This window comes from Oryzias latipes, chromosome 9, assembly GCF_053564925.1.
Source record: "Oryzias latipes strain Hd-rR chromosome 9, Olatipes_Hd-rR_3.1".
Lineage (NCBI taxonomy): Eukaryota > Metazoa > Chordata > Actinopteri > Beloniformes > Adrianichthyidae > Oryzias > Oryzias latipes.
The window spans coordinates 7,519,519-7,539,943 of NC_136245.1; the positions used below are offsets into that span (position 1 = coordinate 7,519,519).

The 20,425-nt window shown below is 38.1% G+C and overlaps 1 protein-coding gene across 2 annotated transcripts; it reads right to left on the reverse strand.

The window, feature by feature from the left end:
- Positions 1-2,014: 2,014 nt before the first annotated feature.
- zgc:110329 (tetraspanin-15) lies at positions 2,015-20,093 on the reverse strand. Of its 2 annotated transcripts, XM_004072885.5 has the most exons (8): positions 19,759-20,093; positions 15,412-15,597; positions 13,212-13,286; positions 13,027-13,122; positions 10,054-10,170; positions 6,227-6,277; positions 5,467-5,583; positions 2,015-3,104 (listed from the first exon to the last, which is right to left on the reverse strand). In XM_004072885.5, exons 1-8 carry the CDS (start codon positions 19,843-19,845, stop codon positions 2,769-2,771), a joined length of 1,065 nt encoding a protein of 354 aa, XP_004072933.1. In that variant the 5' UTR covers positions 19,846-20,093; the 3' UTR covers positions 2,015-2,768. The 2 variants fall into 2 exon arrangements, with proteins under 2 accessions (XP_004072933.1, XP_078808301.1); XM_078952175.1 differs by lacking the exon at positions 15,412-15,597 and having other exon boundaries at positions 19,759-20,076.
- Positions 20,094-20,425: the final 332 nt, after the last annotated feature.

Consider the following 20,425-nt stretch of genomic DNA (forward strand, 5'->3'; position numbering starts at 1 on the left):
TTCGTGCTTTAACATCCGTGGTCCGTATCTCTTCCTTTGGCCATCTTATTATTCCTGCAGGGTATCTGATGACTGGCAGTGTGTAGCTGTTTATTGCCCGGGTCTTAGTTTTGCCATTGAGCTGGCTTCTCAGGACTTGCCTTACTCGTTGGAGGTATTTAGCTGTTGCAGCTTTCCTTGTTGCCTGCTCCAGGTTGCTTTTTGCCTGCGGAATTCCAAGTTACTTGTAACTGTCCTCGATGTCTGAGATTGTTCCTTCTGGGAGTGAGACCCCTCCTGTGTGGACTACCTTGCCTCTCTTTGTCACCATCCGGCTACATTTCTAAAGCCTGAATGACATCCCAATGTCAGTACTGTAGATCCTGGTAGTGTGGATCAGGGAGTCAATGTCACGCTCGCTCTTAGCATATAGCTTGATGTCATCCATGTAGAGGAGGTGACTGATGTTGGCCCCATTTCTGAGTCGGTATCCATAGCCAGTCTTGTTGATTATTTGGCTGAGGGGGTTCAGACTTATGCAGAACAGCTGTGGGGACAGAGCATCACCTTGGTATATCCCACATTTGATGGACACTTGTGCAAGTGGCTTCCCATTGGCTTCAAGGGTGGTTTTCCACAGCTTCATCGAATTTCCTATGAAGGGTCTTAGAGTCCTGTTGATGTTGTACAGCTCCAAGTATTCAGTGATCCACTGAATGCTAGAAATGGACTAGATGCGATATAGATATATATACACATACTGTATTTTTGTGGGTTACCGGTTTTCTCCAGCATGATGTAGCTGTTGACAAAATGTGCTGCTGAATACTTCAATGATTTTGAAACGTAATACCTGTAATTTTCCAGGAAGTGGCCATTATTATCTGAGCTCACCACAGGCACAATGAGTGATAATGACAGGGAGCCGCATCCCTGACAGAGAGGTATGGATACATTTGTTTTTTTTTTCCTCATGATAGAAACGACAAAACCAATTCCAGTGTTACTTAAACCATGGGTCATTTAGATTTTCCCACTTCTAGCTTGTAAGCTGTTCACTCTCTTTAAAACAACAAAAAAAAACATTCATTTTCTTTGTATTCTGGTCTATTCTCCCTTGCATTTAAAAATAAAGAGGTGAGAAATTAATGAAGGGGTCTCCAGCAAGGAAAGAGCCTCTCTGAAATGCTGAGCTGACTCATAGTATAGGCAGTACAGGCAAATGCTAGGGTGGCTGTGCATCCAGGGAACGACAGAGAGGGAGACAAGTGCGATTTCCACTATTCTTAAAACAATTTGTTCGTTATTAAGTAAGGGATTATGGCAGTCAATTACCAGAAATTAACGCACAGTTGCTTCCAGGAAGTATATCAATTTCTGATAAAACCTTGAAGGCCAATTATCTCAATTATACCATGGTCACTTACAAAATAAAGAAATATTCAATCAGTTTTTAGTACTTAATTCTTGTTATTTTTTTCGGTTTAAATCACTTTTTTCACCTAAAGCGCACTACTTCATACAACACGTTGTCACGCTGATTGTCATGATGGGCTAAATAAAGCTTAAGTTCAGAGAGAAAGTTCACCTCTTACAAGTTGTTTTTGTCCAGATGATGAAGCTAAACTTTGTTTTAAAGAAGCTACAGCAGTGATTTAGAACATTTAAGGTATGTGAACGGAACTTCTCTTTTAGGTGTGCGTTATCACTGTGGAATATCACTTTTTTATACCATGATCCGGGTGAATTCTCAATTCTGATTGGCTGTTGGGTGTGCATTAAAAAGATCTAATGTTATTTTGGCTTTGAAGAGAGAGTTGTATTTTTTTAAGTTCCATCTAAAAAGTGGTTCCTTCATGCAAACAAATTAGACTTGTTGATGCTTTGCCATTTCCGTTAAAATCTAAAAGATACTACAGTGAAAGCGGGGTATTTGTCATAATTGTAGCACCAGGATACAGAAAAATTATATAATCTTCTTAGAGATCGACCAAGAAGTCTCCAATTTGCAAAAAACAACAAAACAGCCCATAAATAAAAGAAGTAAAGAAATTCAGATTTATTGACATCAGCTGTGCTGACACAAAGCCGGGACCAGGAATAATTTAAAGCAAAGATAATCATCCGTCAACCGTCAGCTGTCTTTCACCAGGATTACACTTTCGTTTGTTTTTAGTTATTCCTCAATAGGGAAAGTACGTAACTGAAATGAAAAAGCTTCTGGAAGACAGCCAGTAAGATTTTTTTTTGTTTAAAACAACTTCATAAGTACAAAACATGCATCCCAAGTTATTCACAATAATCAGTCTTACAAAGTACAGAGATTGCAAAAAAATTAAAAATCAATTAAAATGACAGCAACTGTAAACATCTTCATCAGATGTTACACGCAAGACACACTTGGCTAAGTCTAGCTCCTAAACAATGAAAAACATCTTTACCATTAATTTTTACAAGAAAATGTACCGTTCTCTGATTTCTGAGCCATTTTCAAAAACAGCCTGAGGTAAGGTTTAGCACAAGAGACACGGCTCAATCAAGGCTTCGAAAATAAATAAGTCACAAAGAGGACAAAATGACTCTTCAATGAAGAAATGCCAGTGATGCCTTCCTTCTGGTTTAGCTGTAAACAAATTCAAAGTGCCAAAGGAGTTCTGAACTAATCGTCTGATAAAATCCATCTTCATCTAATAAATGTTGGTCAACCACGCTGCAGTGACACACAACAAATTACAATGACAAAAAAAAGGCCAAAACTAAAAAGGTGGGACAAGGTGTAAAAGAACCGCTCAGTGTTCCCTTTTCTGCTTGCGTCCCACGTCGACCTCGTCCAGCCCGCTGGCCGACCTGGACTGCTGCAGTTTTTGCAGCTGAGAGTAAGAGCGGGGCTGCTGCTTCTTCAGCTTCTGCAGGTGAACGTCAATGGGGTCAAGATCGGGCTCGGAGGCGGGGACGGGCAAGTAGCCGCCATCTCTTGGCAGGCACAAGCACCAGCCGGCACCGGCCAGGTCCAGCTCGCTGTAGCTGAACTCAGCCTTCTTTATCTTGAAGTCCACCATGTCGGCAGACTTGCTCATGTCCACCAGCAGGTTCCAGAAGACGCAGCTCAAGATGATGCCCAGCAGCTGTACAGAGACACACATGATTCAACAAAATCACTGCAGCCAAAACACAATTGATGATGAAAGTGCAAAAATACACTAATTACTGTACTTTTTTAGAGTATAAGTTACAGTTTTTTTTATATTTTGGCCAGGGGTGTAAATTAAACTCAGTAGCAACTTATATGCGATTTTTCTTTTTTAAACTTGGCTTAGTTGATTTGTTATTTTCCAACTAACAACCAGCTTCTCTTTAGCGGATGTTTACCACTAAAATCCTTTAGAGGGCACTGTAGGTGTGTGTATCCGTATTTGCTACTGACACCAAAGCAGAAGAAGAAGCGCCGTCCAAAACAAACAGAATCTGATCGTTTTCCTCCTGAACTTTATGATGTTTTTCTTATTTGCATTGAGACATTGTTTTTCATTAATTGCATTCATCTGCTTCCGTTTGTTCCCTTTCAGGGTCACAGGGCTGCTGGAGCCTATCCTGGCCACGCATGCACGGGGAGAACAGGCAAACCCCACACAGAAAGGTCCCCCATTGATGTTGTGTTTCAGGTCCCCCAGCCGGGACTAGAACTGTGAGGCAAGAGCGCTAACCACTGCGCCACCGTGCAGCCACATTGTTTTTCTTGTTTTTTTTAATTTTTTACATCCTTGGGCTAACACAGGACAGCAAGTCATCAAACTGGGTCACAGAGACACGAAAGTACCGCTGTAAGCGCCGTCATTCAGACGCAGAAGATAAAGAAATATAGACTGAATGATCTCATAAACCCAGACATGGAGACGGGATTACCGATGCTTTTGTAGAACTCTTTCAAATAAATAAACCTGATCTCTCAACGACATCCGTGTCTTCCATGCATTCTAAAGAAATATACAGTCTTCCATGTAGCGTTGAGGCTAAAAAGCTCATGGTAGCTCCTCCCACACGAGACAGGAGCATTTAGTTTATGAATGCATTTTAGGAACAGCGTTAAGCATTGAATTTGACACATGTTAAAAGGGGCAGCAGACATATATTTGACGCGTGAATTGCGTTTGGTGTGAACGCAGCGTTACGCTGGGTTTGGCGGATTTGTTTTAGAAGTATTACATAGCATTCTTTCCATCTGTCTATCCCTCCATTCATCTTTTTATTAATGCATTTTTTGGCTTTTGTGACTTATACTCTGGTGCAACTTATACTGCTGAAAATACGGTCGGTTAAATAGTGATGCAGCTTTTTGAAACAATAAAAAAGCTGCATTATTTTCGTATACCTGTAGGTGCATCTTAAAGAAAAACTTAAAGTATTCAAATTAAAATAAAAAAAGAGACAACTAACTCTGATCAAGAAGGGATTCAACCTCAACACTTCCATGTTTCATTTAGATGAGACATTTGGTTTTTAAAATAACAATATTTTACTCAAAGTTGTCATTTTCGAAAAGAAGCACCAGCAGCTGGTCAAAGAAAGAAAAATGCAACCACTGCCATTTTAAAAATATCCTTTAAATGTAACCCTCTTCTCACAGTGCAAGGACTTAGTATTTATCAGCTGTAGTTTGAATGAACTAAACATGAAAGGCTGACAGCAGGATGCCAAGAGAGAAGAGAGCTGTGAAAAAATAAAGGTGAAAGATTCTAGTCGGCCAGTATTTTTAGAAGTCTATTACATTTGATACTATTTAATTTATGTCTTAATGCTCCCCCCATCTGACCACGAGGCTTTTAGGAATATTTGAGATTTTAACAGAAGTCTGGGAAAAGCTGCTTGAACTCCTGAAATGACTTGATCAAATCTAACCAAGTCAGCAAATACAATCAAACTGAAATGTTTAAAAGAAGGAAAAAAAACTATAAAAACTGTAAATAAAAAATTACAAGATGTGTGTGCTGAGAAGATAAATGGAAGAAACAGACCATTGTTAATTGAATTTTAAATGAATCTGAAGAAAAATGGGCACAACACTGTTATCTGAAAAGTGTCAACGAAGATTTAGTCTGGGTTTACAAAAAAAAGCAGCAGTGCTGAAGAAATGAAGGCTTTCATTGCAAAAAAACACACCAATTTTTCTGTTGATTTCTTTTTTTAAGCCACTGCCATGCACATTTACTCAAATATTTTCCAGCAACGGCAGATCTGAAAACGCTAAAGACATAAAACAAATCCAGGAAGGAAAAAGTAAATTGTCAAAACCAGAGTAACTGAAGGGATCTGTTGAGAAGGCAAAAAATAAATAAAAAAACATCTGTCCAAAGAAGAAGCAGTGACAGCAGACAGGCTGCTGCTCGGATAAACAGCTGCAGCTGAAGGGAAAAATAGACGTTTTCTTTCAAAACAGGTGGTCCCTAACAGTTAACCTTCAGACAGGCAGTGCCTCCAGTTTTCCATTACCTGTGGCAGCCCAATGGCACAGCAAAGTGCAACGGTTATTCCAATGTTGTCACTCATCCAGAGGTTGACGGCATGGATGCAGCCTCGCACGTGGATCACCTCCTGCAGGGTTTCACGCTGTCACACGGAAGAAAAAGAGGGGAAAAAGTCCAACTTAAATCCAGAAAATTAACTGATAAATACTTTAGCTACTCTGCATCAGTCACTTTAAAAGTATATTTGATGGTACTTAGAAACCTTTTAGGCTCTTTGGAAATTGTTGTTTCTTTAAAAAATGTCAGGGCAGAACAGAACAAACCAAATGTTTTTGCCCTTTCACTTATAGATTGCAACAACATCCCCCTAGAAAAATAAGTCAAACATTCTCAAAAATTGGAAACTAAGCTGCCTATGTGGTGATAGAAAAACAAGGAATTCTTATTATAACAGAAATAATTGAGACACGTTTTCTCAAACTTAAATTGTTTTGCCACTGAAAAACTTTCTTGCTAAGATTTATTTTTCTTGAAACGAGGGCTAATGAATACCTAACCTTTTTGATTTAAGTGGATTTTGCTGGACTATCAAGATTTTTTTAACTTCATTTTAACTTAAAATTTTCCAAATGAGTAAAATATACAATTAGATTCAAATGTTGACAAATCCTGAGTGTCAAAAAATAGGAGTGGACTGTTGCTGATGTGTAATGAGGCGGTCGGACGGCAGCGGCTCAAAGGGAGCATCGCGGTAAAGACAGAAGCAAATGCATTGCTGCTCTCACCTGTTGGCTCAAAGTGTTGTAGCCACAAAGAGTGTTAATGACCTCTCCCACCTGCAAGGGAAGCACACATGTAGACGGTCGGAAAGAGCATTTTGACAGGGAGCAGAAACAGAAGCACAGGGTGATGACAGCAGTGCTGGTCCGGAGGGGCTGGACCTGTCGCCGGCCAGCTCGAGCGTAAACTTGGTGAAATGATTGCAGCCACCATGAGAGCAAAATGATAAGAGCACACATGTAGAAAATGTTCAGACTTATATATTTATATAGGAGTCTATGTGTGTGTGTGCAGTACACAAAAAGATTCTGGCTGCAACTTCTCCAACACAGGTAAACAGTAAGAACCACAAGAGGCCAAAATTCATTTAAAATAACCCAAAGTCTATTTTCCTTTAAATGGCAGCATATCTACAGTTTATCATAAAATATTCTTCTTTCTTAAAGTTGTTTATGGCTGCTGTGGAGATAAGAAGCCCCCTTTGCAGGTTTACGAAAGCTCAAGATGGAACTGACCCAGCAGGTCTGAATCTGAGTAAAGCGGGACTGGAGGAAATAAAATAAAAACTCTGAGAAGAAGCTTCCTTTTATTCACGAATGTTCATATGGTAAAAGTTATTCAACAGAGTTTGTTTCTTAAACACAGCCATGGGACCATTCTCTAGGATTTCCAGAGAACGGTCCAGCAGTTCTGTGGGCGGAAATGCCTTGTTGATGTCAGAGGCCGGAGGAGAATGGCAACAGGGACTCAACCAACCACTGGTTACAAGTGTGCAGGGTTCAGGGAGGGGTTTAACAAAAGGAAAAATCCATACGACCTGCCTGAGTCTCTCCTACTTCACCCTTACATGTTGTTTAAGTGTTTACTCCAACCTGTTGCCTGCAGCATGCCCGTAGAAAAAACCCTGAACGTTTTTGCTGTCCGGGCTCATCGGGTGTTCTACCATCTTAACTCTTCCTGCAGGACACCTGGGAGTCCATACAGACAACTTTGTGTGCAGAAAAGGGCAGTTGTGACTACAGCATTAGCAGTCAAGAGCAACTTTCTGATGCCTGAGCCCCAAAAACGTCTTCTTTCAAAATGCAGGAAATCCTGAGTACTATTCCAGAACTAAATGACCAAAGTTGGAAAAGGTTGGTGTGTTTTGAACCTGTGAGCTGCTCATTTGTGAAGTGAAAGTCCAGCAAAGCTTCACCTTACAGCATGACTTTAAAACAAACAGCTTTTGGTTTTACCCTTTAAATTGTATGCAACAAACCAGTGCAATGCTCCATCAGCATTATGTGGCACTAAATTATTCTGATGGTGTAACCATAGCAACATAGATAGAGAGTTAGATAAATCTCTGTCTCTTATTTGAATCTTAACAGGTGAAATTTATCTGAGTCATTAGAATTTGTCTTCAGACAATATATTACTTAATAAGCACAAATAACATTTGCTGATAGAACAATACGAAACATTCATTAACTATAGTTCATAAGCAGAAAAGGGCAGCAATGTGTGCTGTCAGTCATGCAGCAGGACAAAAACAACACTCTCCCAAACACTGAGGATGTCTTCACAGAGGACTTTAGGCTGTTGTGGCTGCAAAGGATGGACCAACATCATACTAGAACTTCACATATAGAGTAAAAAGAAAGCCATTGCTAATGTAAAAAGTAAAAAGGCCTAAAAGCAGCCAAATTTAATGAAATAAAGTGCTAATAATTATTTCAAAAATACGCTGCAGGGCTTTCAAATTTAGGAATTTTCCTCTGATTTATCTTTCTTTCATGTCCAAAAGAAAAGGAGCTGTCACACAACAAAAAAGACCCGATGAACTTATCAGGAAAAGAAAGGACACTTGGGTCTTTTTAAGTTCTAAAAAGAAACTAGACTTATTCTTTTCAAGCTGAAACCTTTTCCAAAGTGCATCCAAAAGGGATATTCGGATAAATGAGAAAGACTTGTGAGTTGTTGGTGTCTGACCTGCAGCCAGAGGGTCAGTTCAGAGAACTCTAAAAGGGGACGTCAAGCAAACCACTGATTTACCTTTTTAGTGAAAAAACATAATGCTGATGCAAGAAAAGTGGCCAACAGCTGAAAAAGATGTATCAAGCCTTTTGGATTCCTGCTAACATTTCAGCAAACTCCATTTTTTTTATACAAAAAGCGACATTTAAAACTCTTTAATGCTTTGTTACAACTTCAGTAAACTAAGAAGCCATATTGCTTGATGGAATTTTGAAGCATTGCAGCTCCCATAGTCAGGAGCCTGGTTGTAGTATTGCGCTTCAACCTAATGAGGTGAAAATGAGGGCATTGTTTTGTATTTTTTGTGTAACAAGTAAACAGTGTTCTTGTAAATGAGTTGAACCTTTTAACATCTGAGCTTTTTGAACTACCATAACTCTACCATAACTCTTCAACCTATGAAACGCAATCAATGCAATGAAAAGCAGCTCAGGGCTGCAATATGCAACCAAATGCAACATTTGACACGAATAAAGTGTTGCGTACCAAAGCAAAGCTGCTTCTCACCGAGTCATAACCAGCTGGTTTACACTGATTGCGTAAACGCTTTATTACTGTAAAGTGTACTTTCTACTAGGGCTGCATGATATGAGGAAAACTTCCGATATTAGTGATCAATATTGCGATAACGATAACATGCGGTATATGAACAAATAGCAAAACAACCAAAAACATCATTCTCATTTCCTTCCAACAGTTAGAAAAAAAAATTATACTCCCAATGACCCTCGTTGACACAGGAGACGAACATCTAAGATAAAAGGGCTCCATTCGATTGGTCAACAACGTAAGGGAGTCCATCTGATTGGTCAAATTCATAAATGGATTTATTTGATTCGTTAAATACTTCAAGCAGCCAAAAGATTGTTTTAGCACATTTAAGGAAACCATTTATTGCTATTTTCGCCGTTTTTTGCATTATGTATATTGCACAGCTTGATGTTGCGATAAAGATACATTTTGCAATATATTGTACAGGCTTCCCATCTACTGTATTATGGTGCATGTCAGCGCAATGCTGCTTTTCTCCACTACAGAATCGGATGGAATTATGTAAGCTGCATAAACGGTTAAATAGTTAAGGTAATTAAATAATGACTCTCCTCTGACATCAAAAATATGGGTACCAGAAGTCTTTGTTTTTATTTTCTGAACATTATACAGATTCAAAATATTTAGGAATGCCTTTTAAGTATATTAAATGAACAAAGCAAACAATGCTAGACATGCTTCCCAACAACAGACTGTCCAACAGTTGGACAGGCAGGAAAGCATGTTGGGAAGCATGTAGATATGCTTCCCAACAAACTGTTGGACAGGCTTTTCTGCCTGTTTGTGGACCAAATAGATGAACAAATGTAAATACAGACAGCTTCCATCAAAAATGATTAATAAAGTAACAGTTAGACATGCGATTAGCTAATAAAACTAACATCAAGATCAGCAAATCAGAGAAATCAGTTTTCAAATAAATCATTTAAACCATGTCCACTAAAATCTGTTTGTGTAAAAGTAGCTGTGGATAATGCAGAAGTGAGGGCATGGAGCATTGATGTGGTTCTGCTCTAACCAGCCTGCTTCTACACTGGAGCTGAAGTATTTCTACTCTAACGCAGTAACCTGGTTATATTTGCGTGATTTTCTATAGAAACTCAATGTAAGACCTACTACTTTGTTTACTTAAAATTAAAACGTACAGGAATCCATCCTGAATTTTGGGGAATCCTGGTTACTTCCTGCTTCAATCAAGACAGAGCAACACTTGAGAAACAACTAGATGTGTTGCTGTGGATGAATTTTCAGCAGCAGAACTCACCTTGCCTCGAACACAGCAGGTATACGGAACCCCACATGCCAGCGGACCAGAACCATTGCAGAAATGGTACTGATTGACTTCCCAATCCTTGTACTCATCTCCTCCACAGCATGAAAACTTAAAAACAAAACAAAAGAGGAGGTGTGTTTGATGACCAAACAAGATTTAAAAAATTGGCAGTTAGTTCAAAACTGTCCCCACGGTGCCCACCAGCCAGCAAACCCCACACACCCAGACAGACAGCTGTAGATCCAGTTCAAACCCTTCTGCAGTCAAAGGTATGGGCTCACGTGGTGACAACTACACCGTTTCACACATGTTGAGATCTTTTCCAAAAAATAAAAGACATCTTCACCCCTGAGATTGCCAGACACAAGCAGTGCAAACCCCCACAGCAGGCTCCAAGCTGGATGTTCAGAGAAAGCAGAAATGTGAGGGCGTCGATGGTATATTTGGAGGTAAAGGCTTTTTATTCAAGCTATCAAGTAAAGGAGAAAGATCTCCTCATGAACGTCATACAGACTCACTAGGAGAAGATAAATGCAAATATTGTGAGTTTGTTTTATGACATTAGTTTATTGAAGATAACACACTGCAACGCCAATGTAAAGGAAAGCTTTGAGTCCTTCTGTTATATAACAATTACAAATAAAAGATGACTTTAAATTCTAGATGATACAAAGAGACCCTCCTTAATTCTTTGATCCGGTGTACGGACATGAAGAAGAGAAAGACATATGTAATGCGGTTTTATCAGACTGAAACAAAGAGACAACGCCCAGCCGAAGCCTCCTTTTAAACAGGATTTTTATAGTTAAGATGTTCAGTGCCTGAAATAAAGAATTTTATCAACTTCAATAATAACAGTGGTTGTTATTTAATTAGGTAAGGTATTAAGAAGTAGTTCTCTATTCTTATATTTGTTATTATAAGTAGTTCTTTATGATAATGACCTGGCGGGGGAGCAGAGACAGAGCAGTCAGAGATCATTACTCATTACTCAACAAGCTGAAAACTGGTTTACAAACATTAAAGTACAATGCACACTGAAAAGAATACATGAACACATTTAGATGCAACATCAGCAGGCTCGGCACATCATTTTAATTAAACACATTTGACCACCAAGTTCCCATAAAAGGTACTTCAGTCTGTAACTGCTAAATAATGGAAAGATAGTCAGTTTGATGGATTTTGGGAACAATAAAAAAATTAACTTGAGTTGTATTTATTATTTATAATGACTTCCAGCAGATACTTGGTTATATTTGCTCAATATTATACTGACTTATTGAGCTGGAGATGTTTGGAAGTCATATAATGTGATGCAAGGATCCAAACCACATTCCTTTGGTTTTGTTTGTGTTGAGAACAAGTTTTAAAGAAGTTACGTCTCTGGACTGTTAGAACTGCTTTTGGGGATGGGCCAAATCCATAAAGGATTGTGTCATCGGCTTAAAGGTGAATAGATGAGCCCATAACTGACATGTCAGATAATGCACTGAGTTCTATCTGAGACGTATTTAGTGAATCAGGGAAGTGATTGGGCTTTTTTCAGAAACTGTGTTAGATAATTTAGCTAGGTCTATATAAATTGGTGCATGAGCCATTTTACAATGTAAAGCCAAATTATGTCATCCAGCACTTTCAAAGTTATTATGCAGCCAACAGTCTTGATTTTCCACCTGGAATCTAATCCTCTCTTTGTCCATTTAGCCAGTAACCTTAGTGGGTAGAAGACATTTGACACAAATACCATGTAAAATATTTATAATAATTTTAAATAATTTAAAAATGGACTGATAGATTAGTCAAAAACTAGAATCCACAATAGATGTAGCTAAAGATTCAACTCAAGACAGTATTAGATAGATTTATGAAACTTTAGACGGTGTGTCATTTTTAAATGCTCTTTTGTGGGGCAATAAAAGCAGCACACGCCTTCACCATATCAAATAGCTGTGATAACAGTTAATCGATTGCAATTTCCAGAAAACATTGAAGCTGAGCATTCAGTGAATGAAGCGAATGCTTTTGCAAAGGCAAAAACCCAACTTTTTCAGTTTTTGAAAGCTTCTCAGAAGCACAACAGCAGACGTGCAGGTCTGATGATAACTGAAGTTACGCCTGAAACTCACAGAAACGCCTGCCTGCTGCCCTCACTGCAGACAAAAAAAAAACAAGTCTGTTAGCCGTAAAAGGCTAAAATAGATTCTCTTTCCACATGAATTCTGCCTCTTTGTTGTTGGTTTCTTTTTTTGATGCTCGGTCCTGTTTGGTTTCTGCAGTGGCTTGGTTTAATTTAGCAGCAAACAAATCCATATTTAACAACATTAGTTGCATTGATTAGTGCTACATAATACCGCGATCACGTTTCCATCTAAGATTTTTTTGCTGTCAGGTAAACATATGAAAAGGTGAGGAAAATGGATGCTAATAATTGCAAAATACACACCTCTTCTAAATAATAAAAAGTGCTAACATGTGAAATATGCATAGGGCACAAAAATGTTTGTCTGTATTGGTTAAAAATAATTTTGTTCTCATTCATTGTTCCCAGTGTTTACTTGCAGCTAAATCTGCCCATCAAGATCAATGCTAGCAGAGCAGGAGATGAAGCTTCAGTGTTAAGAAGCAAAAGTTTGACCCTTTACTCTGTTTAAACATGTTTCACAGACTAAGCAGGCTGACACCAGGAAAAGAGGCGGCATAAATGCTGAGTCACATTTAGTTTTCTTATCAATTGCTGATCATAAAGTCGATTTTAGGTTAAAAAGAAAAAGCTAAAAAGGGATCCAAATGCAAGCCTTGAAATAATTTAACTTTAAAATAATACTCTGAGTTACTAGTTCCAATGCTTTAACTCACAGTCATTTATTTATTTAAAAAAACAACAGTAATTAAAAAAGTCAGTGTTTTCAACGTAAATTGTCCAGCCTTTGTCCTTTTTTCTGACTAAAATAATATTGTTACCTTTTGCTGCACATAGTCCAAAATGTTTTTGAAGTCCAGATCATCGTAATAGTGTTTTATTCCTTCTCGTAAGCTCCTCTGAAACAAAGCAGATGTCTGCACCAAACAGGACAAAAAAAAGCAGGACGTTACTCATTGTTTTGCTGATATTTTTGGACAGAATGCAGAGATGGATTATGGGAAACCTTTTTTTCAAAGATGAGAGCCATGACGAGACCAACTGCTTGGAGGAGCAGCAGGACGCACAGGACACACAGGAACTGTGGAGAGAGAAGAGGAACCAATTCATAAAAACAAGAGCCCTAACAAACAATGACAGCTTCAAACACCAAATATGTGTCTCTAAAAGATTGGCAATAAAATTCTGCAGTTTTTATTTAATATAAAATAAATTATTTGGAAGTACATTGAAGACATTGATCCTTTCTATTGTTACTTCATTATATGTCTTAATTTTAATTCCATATTAAATTAAACAGGTAGTCAAAAACTGCACATTTGGCAGCATAAACCAAAAACTATGAATAGGATAAATGAACGGCTAGTTCATTCTTATTCTCTGGTGCATTGTAGTGCACTTTTTTTTAGTTTTCATTTTCTTGATAAAAATTAAATAATGTAAGTAATATAAAACCTTTATGACTCAATAAAAAAAATTAAAAAATGTATAAAAAAACAGAAATGTTTCTCATAATTTTTTGCTTAAAACATATATTTTCAGTAAAACGCTCAGATTTATTTTTGAGTTTCTCTCTAATATCTATAAATTTAGCTACATCTTATGGAATGTTGGCTTAAAACCCCAATAATTTTTTTTTTTAAAGCACCCTTAAGATGGCCTATTGGTAATGAACAGATTTATAGATAGAAGATAAATAAAATAGCAAGAATACAGATAAACAATAAAAGAAGTTGACAATTTTAACACGTTTTGACCTTTGATTTAAAAAGGGAGAGTGTTGTGGATGTCATGAGGAAGAACGTCTCAGGGTTTGGAAGTTGATTTACTAAACTTTAGAACCTGCTTCATGTGGAGCTGGATGGAAGACGAGGATTTGAGAGAATGGGACGAAGACGATAAATGGATGAGATCAGACAGGTAATGTGGACTTAAAATCAAAAAAGGAAAAATTTGAACTGAATTCCTAAACAGAGTAGGGATTTCAGAACGTGGGTGGTGTGATCAGAAACAGGAGCTGTGATGATAATACAGGAAGCACACATTCCTGTTTTTGAGGAAGGCCAAAAAGAATGGCCCCCGGTTCGAGTCCCCGCTGGGGGACCTGAAACAGAACACCAAATGGGGGACCTTTCTGTGTGGAGTTTGCAGTTTCTCCCCGTAAATGTGTGGATTTTCTCCGGGGACTCCAGCTTCCTCCCCCCGTCCAAAAGCATGTTTCATAGGTCAACTGGTCGCTCTAAATTGTCCCTAGGTGTGAATGTGATTGTGCATGGATGTGTGACTTGTGGCCAGATTGTCCCCTGCCTTCGCCCATGAATGGCCAGGATAGGCCCCGGCAGCCTTGTGACCCCGAAAAGGTCAAAACGGGATTAGAAGACGAATGGATGAGTGCAAGAAGGAACAACCTGTGAACATGTATGGAAGCAGAGTGAAGAGGATGAAGGAGATTTATATTTCACCAGATGAAGCTGAGCAGGTGACGATGTTAATATGGTTCTGGAATGAAAGAAACCATATGAACTATATGAGACTACTGATTTGAGAACCTGGGGAAGCAGAGGAGGAGTTGATGTTGATAAAAAAAAATGAATAACTTTGGTAAGTGCAGATTGTACTGCTATTTTACGGAAGTTATAGATAAACCAGAATTAAATCCAGTTTGTGAAAGAAGCAAAAGTGTAGACAGGTTTGCTGGAGCAATAAAGTCAAGAGTCATTGATAAAACATTCTGGAAATAATGAAATTGCAGGAAAACTAACAAAAACATGTGCTAAAAACAGCATGTCTTAGGACAGAGCCTTGAGGGATGCCTGTCATGAAGGTGGAAGGCTGAGACTGGATTTGATGTAAAAAAAAAATGGGAACAGTCTGAGTGATGAGAGTGAAACCACTGCAAGGGGGTGTGGGAGATACCAATGGAGGAGAGGCAGTCAAATGTGGATGGGTGATATAGTAGTAAAGGAAGTACCAATACTGAGAATAATATTATATTCCTGCCATTTTTTAAGCTCTCCGTTCTTTAAAATATCCACAGCTGACTTTTTACAGATGATGAGGTCTTCTAACTGTTCATCTGAATATTAATAATCAGATGATCCATAAGGATTACAAAGCTGTACCAGAAATTAGAACTCTTTACACATATCCTGAGAAGTAGCGTATTAGCATGTAGAGCAAATGATGACATTACCCTACATCCTCACCATGTGCAATAGTGTTTTGTTGTCTCTCAGGGATCCGACCATTCCCACCACAGACACCGTGAACATCACCAGACCCAGCAGGATGAGCAGCACGGCAGGAGCTAGAAAGAGACCCTCCAGGGTTCGATTCTTCTGCCTTTCCACTTCTGCATAAACTCCCACACAGAGCACACAAAGACCCATCAACTGGAAAGAGACGGAGCAAACGTTCATGAGATGACGATTCTTGTTCAACTCTTAGCTATTTAACTCAGGAAAGCACCCCAGGATTTATTTAGGAAACTCTTTTGTTTGAAGTCCTTCCATTTAATTATATGGATTTAATAACTTCTTTACAAAATAAAACAGCTTAACCCTGTAAAACCCACTACATCAAAAAACTCACAGATATTTTTTGGAATTAGGATGTTTTTACCCTTTGATGAAATCCACAAAGATTGTTCCAATATCCTTTTTTTTTTTAGATATAGATATATTATGATACGTTGTTTCTTGTTCACAATTATGATGGTTTAAGATGCAAAATATTGGCATGAGTGTTCAGGAAAAAAACACCTTATTTACCCACCGTCTCAAATTAGATCCGCAAATTTTTAACATGGTGTCACTGGGATTGAAAAAAATTAAATTTCAACAAATTTAGCATTCTTTCAATACAGCAAGTAGTTATTTAGAAAAAAAAATTGATGAGTTATTCTGACCATAAGGTTTTGAAAATTTTCAAAACTCTTCCCACCAAGTGTTTTTGAGATTTCATGAAAGCAGTGATTTTGAAATGAGCATGAATGGCAATTCTACTGCCTCCAGTGGAAGGATGATGAACTACAGGGATTGTACAAGTTGAATACACTGGGTTTTTAAGGAAAGTTTGGATCGTTCTAAGTAGAAAGGGGTTTAAGAAATGTGTGTATCAAATATGGTACGAATGGTTATTCACGGTTAATGATAATAATTTGAACTCCTCAGGTGTGCCTACAATCATTTCATAGGGCTTTTGAGGAAGATGTCCAGATAACACCAATGATGTCAATTGATTTTAAAACTGAATTTTTTAATCAATGATGTTTTCTCTTGCATCTAGGCTGCACTAATATCTTTGTTGGGATGGAAAATGTCAAACTTGTTTGCAATTCATATATAATACATTTATATATAAAATATAATTTGATTTGACTTTAAATGATTCTTTATGTTAACAAAATAAAAGTGCATCAGATTGGAAGTTTTAATTTGCTTGTTATTCAATTTTTATTTTCAACAAAGGCAATCTGCATTTATTCGTAGACATGACTACTTAAACTCCCTTTTACTGCCCAGAAGTCTCCTTAAAGCATTGTCAAAGACGTCTGGCTCGATTCCCATTTACGGCGTCAGCATTAACCTTCACTTTAGCGATGATACAGACAAGAATGAAGGAAAGCCTAAATTTTTTATGAAACCCCGAAAGAATAGGAAAAAGCACGCTGCAGGAGTGATTTTTGGAGCAAAGTTATTCTTATAAATAGTTTAACCACTATTTTGACAAACATTGAACCATAAAAAATACCTACAGATTTGAATTATAGGTAAGAATTTTGACAGAATGCTGGCAGCTTCAGTTCTGTCATGGCACTAACCAAACTTAGCATTCCCTCAGCAACCATAGCTTTAATTAAGTCTGCATGGATTGCTCAAGGCAAAAGAAGCCTTTGTTTGCTGAGCCACCATGTCCTAAATCACAGCAGTGAGTGGAGAGGCCAAGGAGAAACGAATCGGTCCAGTGGGAGGAATGGAGGTTTGATAGAATCAAAGCTTCTTTTTTTATTATTGTTGATTCATTCTCAGAGCTTGTTTTACATTGTTTTGTTTTGTTTGTTTGTTTTCTTACCGTGAATGCAGAAAAAATATGGGGGCTCACATAAGGAATTAATACCAGCACAGGTTGACTGACCTTTTTGAGGCCCATTCAGATGAAAGTTGTGTTTTTCAGAATGTTCTTGTGTGGGGCTGGATTGATAAAATCGATCTGAATCGATCCAAGCGTAATAAATCAATATTTGATCCATACAAGTAGAGATCGTTCTTTAAGATTTTTCCTTTTCTGGTGACTTTAATGCTACTGGCTATGTCCGAATTCCTTCACTACTCACTACATAGGGCACATAGTGCGTTTGCCATTTTGTAGTGCTGTCCAAATCTACGATTCCAAAATCCAGTGCCTTAGAATTTTTCCCAGAAGTCTCTGTGAAAAACCAATAAGCATGCATGCTCACTTGAGCTTTAAGCTCAAAATTGCATTTCTGACTATGTCTATATTCAAATCCTTTTGAATCAGGAGTAGATGAAAAAATGCGGTCTGAAAAAACTGGTAGCAGTGACGGTAAAGCTACAATCAGCAAACCACAAGCTTCCTGCTCCACTTCCTTCTGATGTACCCACTTGCAGAATACTTGTTTTCCTCGTCTGAGATGGCATCTGACTCGACAACATTTTTGTTGCACCGGTAATGTTAGGTTGGGGGTGTGAGGGGCTGTAAGCTAGAGGGAGAGAGTGTAAACACGAGACACAAGATCTATTTATTTTCATTACACAAAATATCAGTTGTCCCCAAGTTTCTTTCCCCCTGTATTCAGTGTTGGGTTGGAACCCCCTTCTTAATGTGTTCTTCTTCGCTGGTTTTCCCTTTTTATGTTTGGCGCTTGCTTTCCCTCTCCCCTTTCTGTTTTACTGTCCAGCGGGAGAGATGGGTGTCCTGGAATGTTAGCAATACGAATCTTCATTTTATCTCAATTATGTCCGATATACTGTTATTATTTGGGATCTGTTATGAAAAATACAAAAACTTAATAGACGTCGACAGTTTATTTCAGTGTAAGAATTAGTCACCCTCGTGTCTGAGCTAATACGGGATGCTAACCCTGCAGTTTCTATTGTTTTTTTGTTTGTTTGTTTTTCTGAAAAATTGTCAGATTTATCGTTATCGGGATATCAAACTGTGCAATATGCATATCGCAGAAGACGGCGTAAAAATCGCAATAAATAGTTACTTTAACTGTGCTAAAACAATCTTATGGCAGCTTGAAGTATTTAGCGAATCAGATAAATCCGCTGGTGCATTTGTTCAATTGGATGAAGCCCTTTTATGTTAGATGCTCGTCTCCCATGTAGACTAGTTTCATTTAAAGTATAATTTAAGTTATGTCGTCTCTTATTTAAATTAAACTGCAGTGAAATGGAAATTATGTTTTTGATTGTTTTGCTATTTGTTCAAACATCGCAAGTTGTATTGTCATCACAATACTGATCGCTAATATCATGCGTTTTCCTCATTTCGTGCAGCCCTACTAGACAGCAATTGCTCTTTGTTTTTTGGACCTAGAGATCAAATTCAGTCACAGAGTGACATCCCCAAACTTTACAATTATGATCTCAGCTTTGGTTAACTAAATCTAAATCTACCTTTATATCATACTGTTGTCTTTTTTTTTTTAACTATTATTATAATTGACTTTATTAACAAATGTATTGTAATGACTAGAAATATGGGTCCTTAAGTGTGCGTGGGGATTTTTCCATCGGCAAAGCAGCACCATGATCCCTTTAAGAGCATCCATTGCCGGTAGAGCGTCTCCAACGCCCTGCACCACCGTGCTGCCTGTTCGGATCGCTTTGTATGCGCTCTGTGTCTACAGCCGTCATGGATGAATCACCACACCGCGAGCAGACGGCACCCTCCTAAACCATCAGCAGAGGGAACTTTAAAAAATGCTGTTGTTTTTTTTATTAACAAAAATACAAATAAAGCGACGATTTAGAAGCGTTAGTCGAATCTGACACTAAAGATTCACCGGCTAGCTAATGTTCAGGGAATTCCCAACCAGAACACATAAAATAACTGTGACACTTCCACTCAAAAAACAAATAAATACTTAAACAACCATGTTTTTTTTTTCGTATCATCTGCTGACCCCACTTCTCCTACTGTAATTAGAAGTGTATTCAGTCTATCTTACCGCAAATTCGCTTAAACATCTGGTTTTAAGGTAAAAGCATAGGCGTGGAAGTTCAATCAGGTTGTAACGAAATATTTGCTTCATCTGTAAATTTAAATAAAAAGGTTGATAATTATTCTTATATGTATAAGCCGAATAATAGAGGAGATTTGCAATATGTATAATAGAGAAAAAATATATTATTGCAAGCAAAGAATAAGACAAAAACAGACCGTTTACTTTAAAACAATCATTTCCCTAGTGAAGTTCGGGAAGATCATGGCTACTGCCTGATTCGACATGATTAGCGAACATCACTGTGGTTGAAACATACTTGCAATTTGTGCAAACATCCCGCACTGAACCACACACTTACCGAGAAGATCATAGAGTAGATATTTAGGGTGAATTTGATGAAAAAGTAGAAGTGGTTGGTTTTCCTCAGTTCAGAGTAGGGCGGCATGGCTGCTTTCTCTCTGCTGATGCTAACTGACAAGCTAGCAGGAGTAGCTTTCGCTTTTTTCGGGTGATGTGAAAATTGTGAAACTAAAATACAGAACACTCTCAACACAAAAGCCTTTGAGGAATATGAATAAATTTTAAATGTGCACCAGCTCTCATTTCTAATATAGTAAGGTATTGTGGGTAAGTCCCGAAACGAAACCACTTCCGTGCGGTCGGCCACTCCACGCTTTGTTTTGACGCTACTCTTAAAGAGACAGTACACGCTTCTTCATTATTCATTCATCCGACAGTAAATACAGGTTTATTATGTGTTATACAGTTGGGCCATGATTCTTTTCTCCAACAATTGAATAATGGAGCCCAAAATAAGTATTTACAAACACTTTTAAAAGTTTGTTCTGACTATGGCAGAGACTTTGATATAAACTACAATCCCTCCAAATCAAAGTAATGATTGTAAGGACCAAAGACGACAGAAATGTAAACTTTCCTGTTTTTAAACTTTGTGGAACGCCTCTGGAACAAACCTCATCTATCAAATACCTTGGACATTTCATTACTGATGATTGGAGGGATGA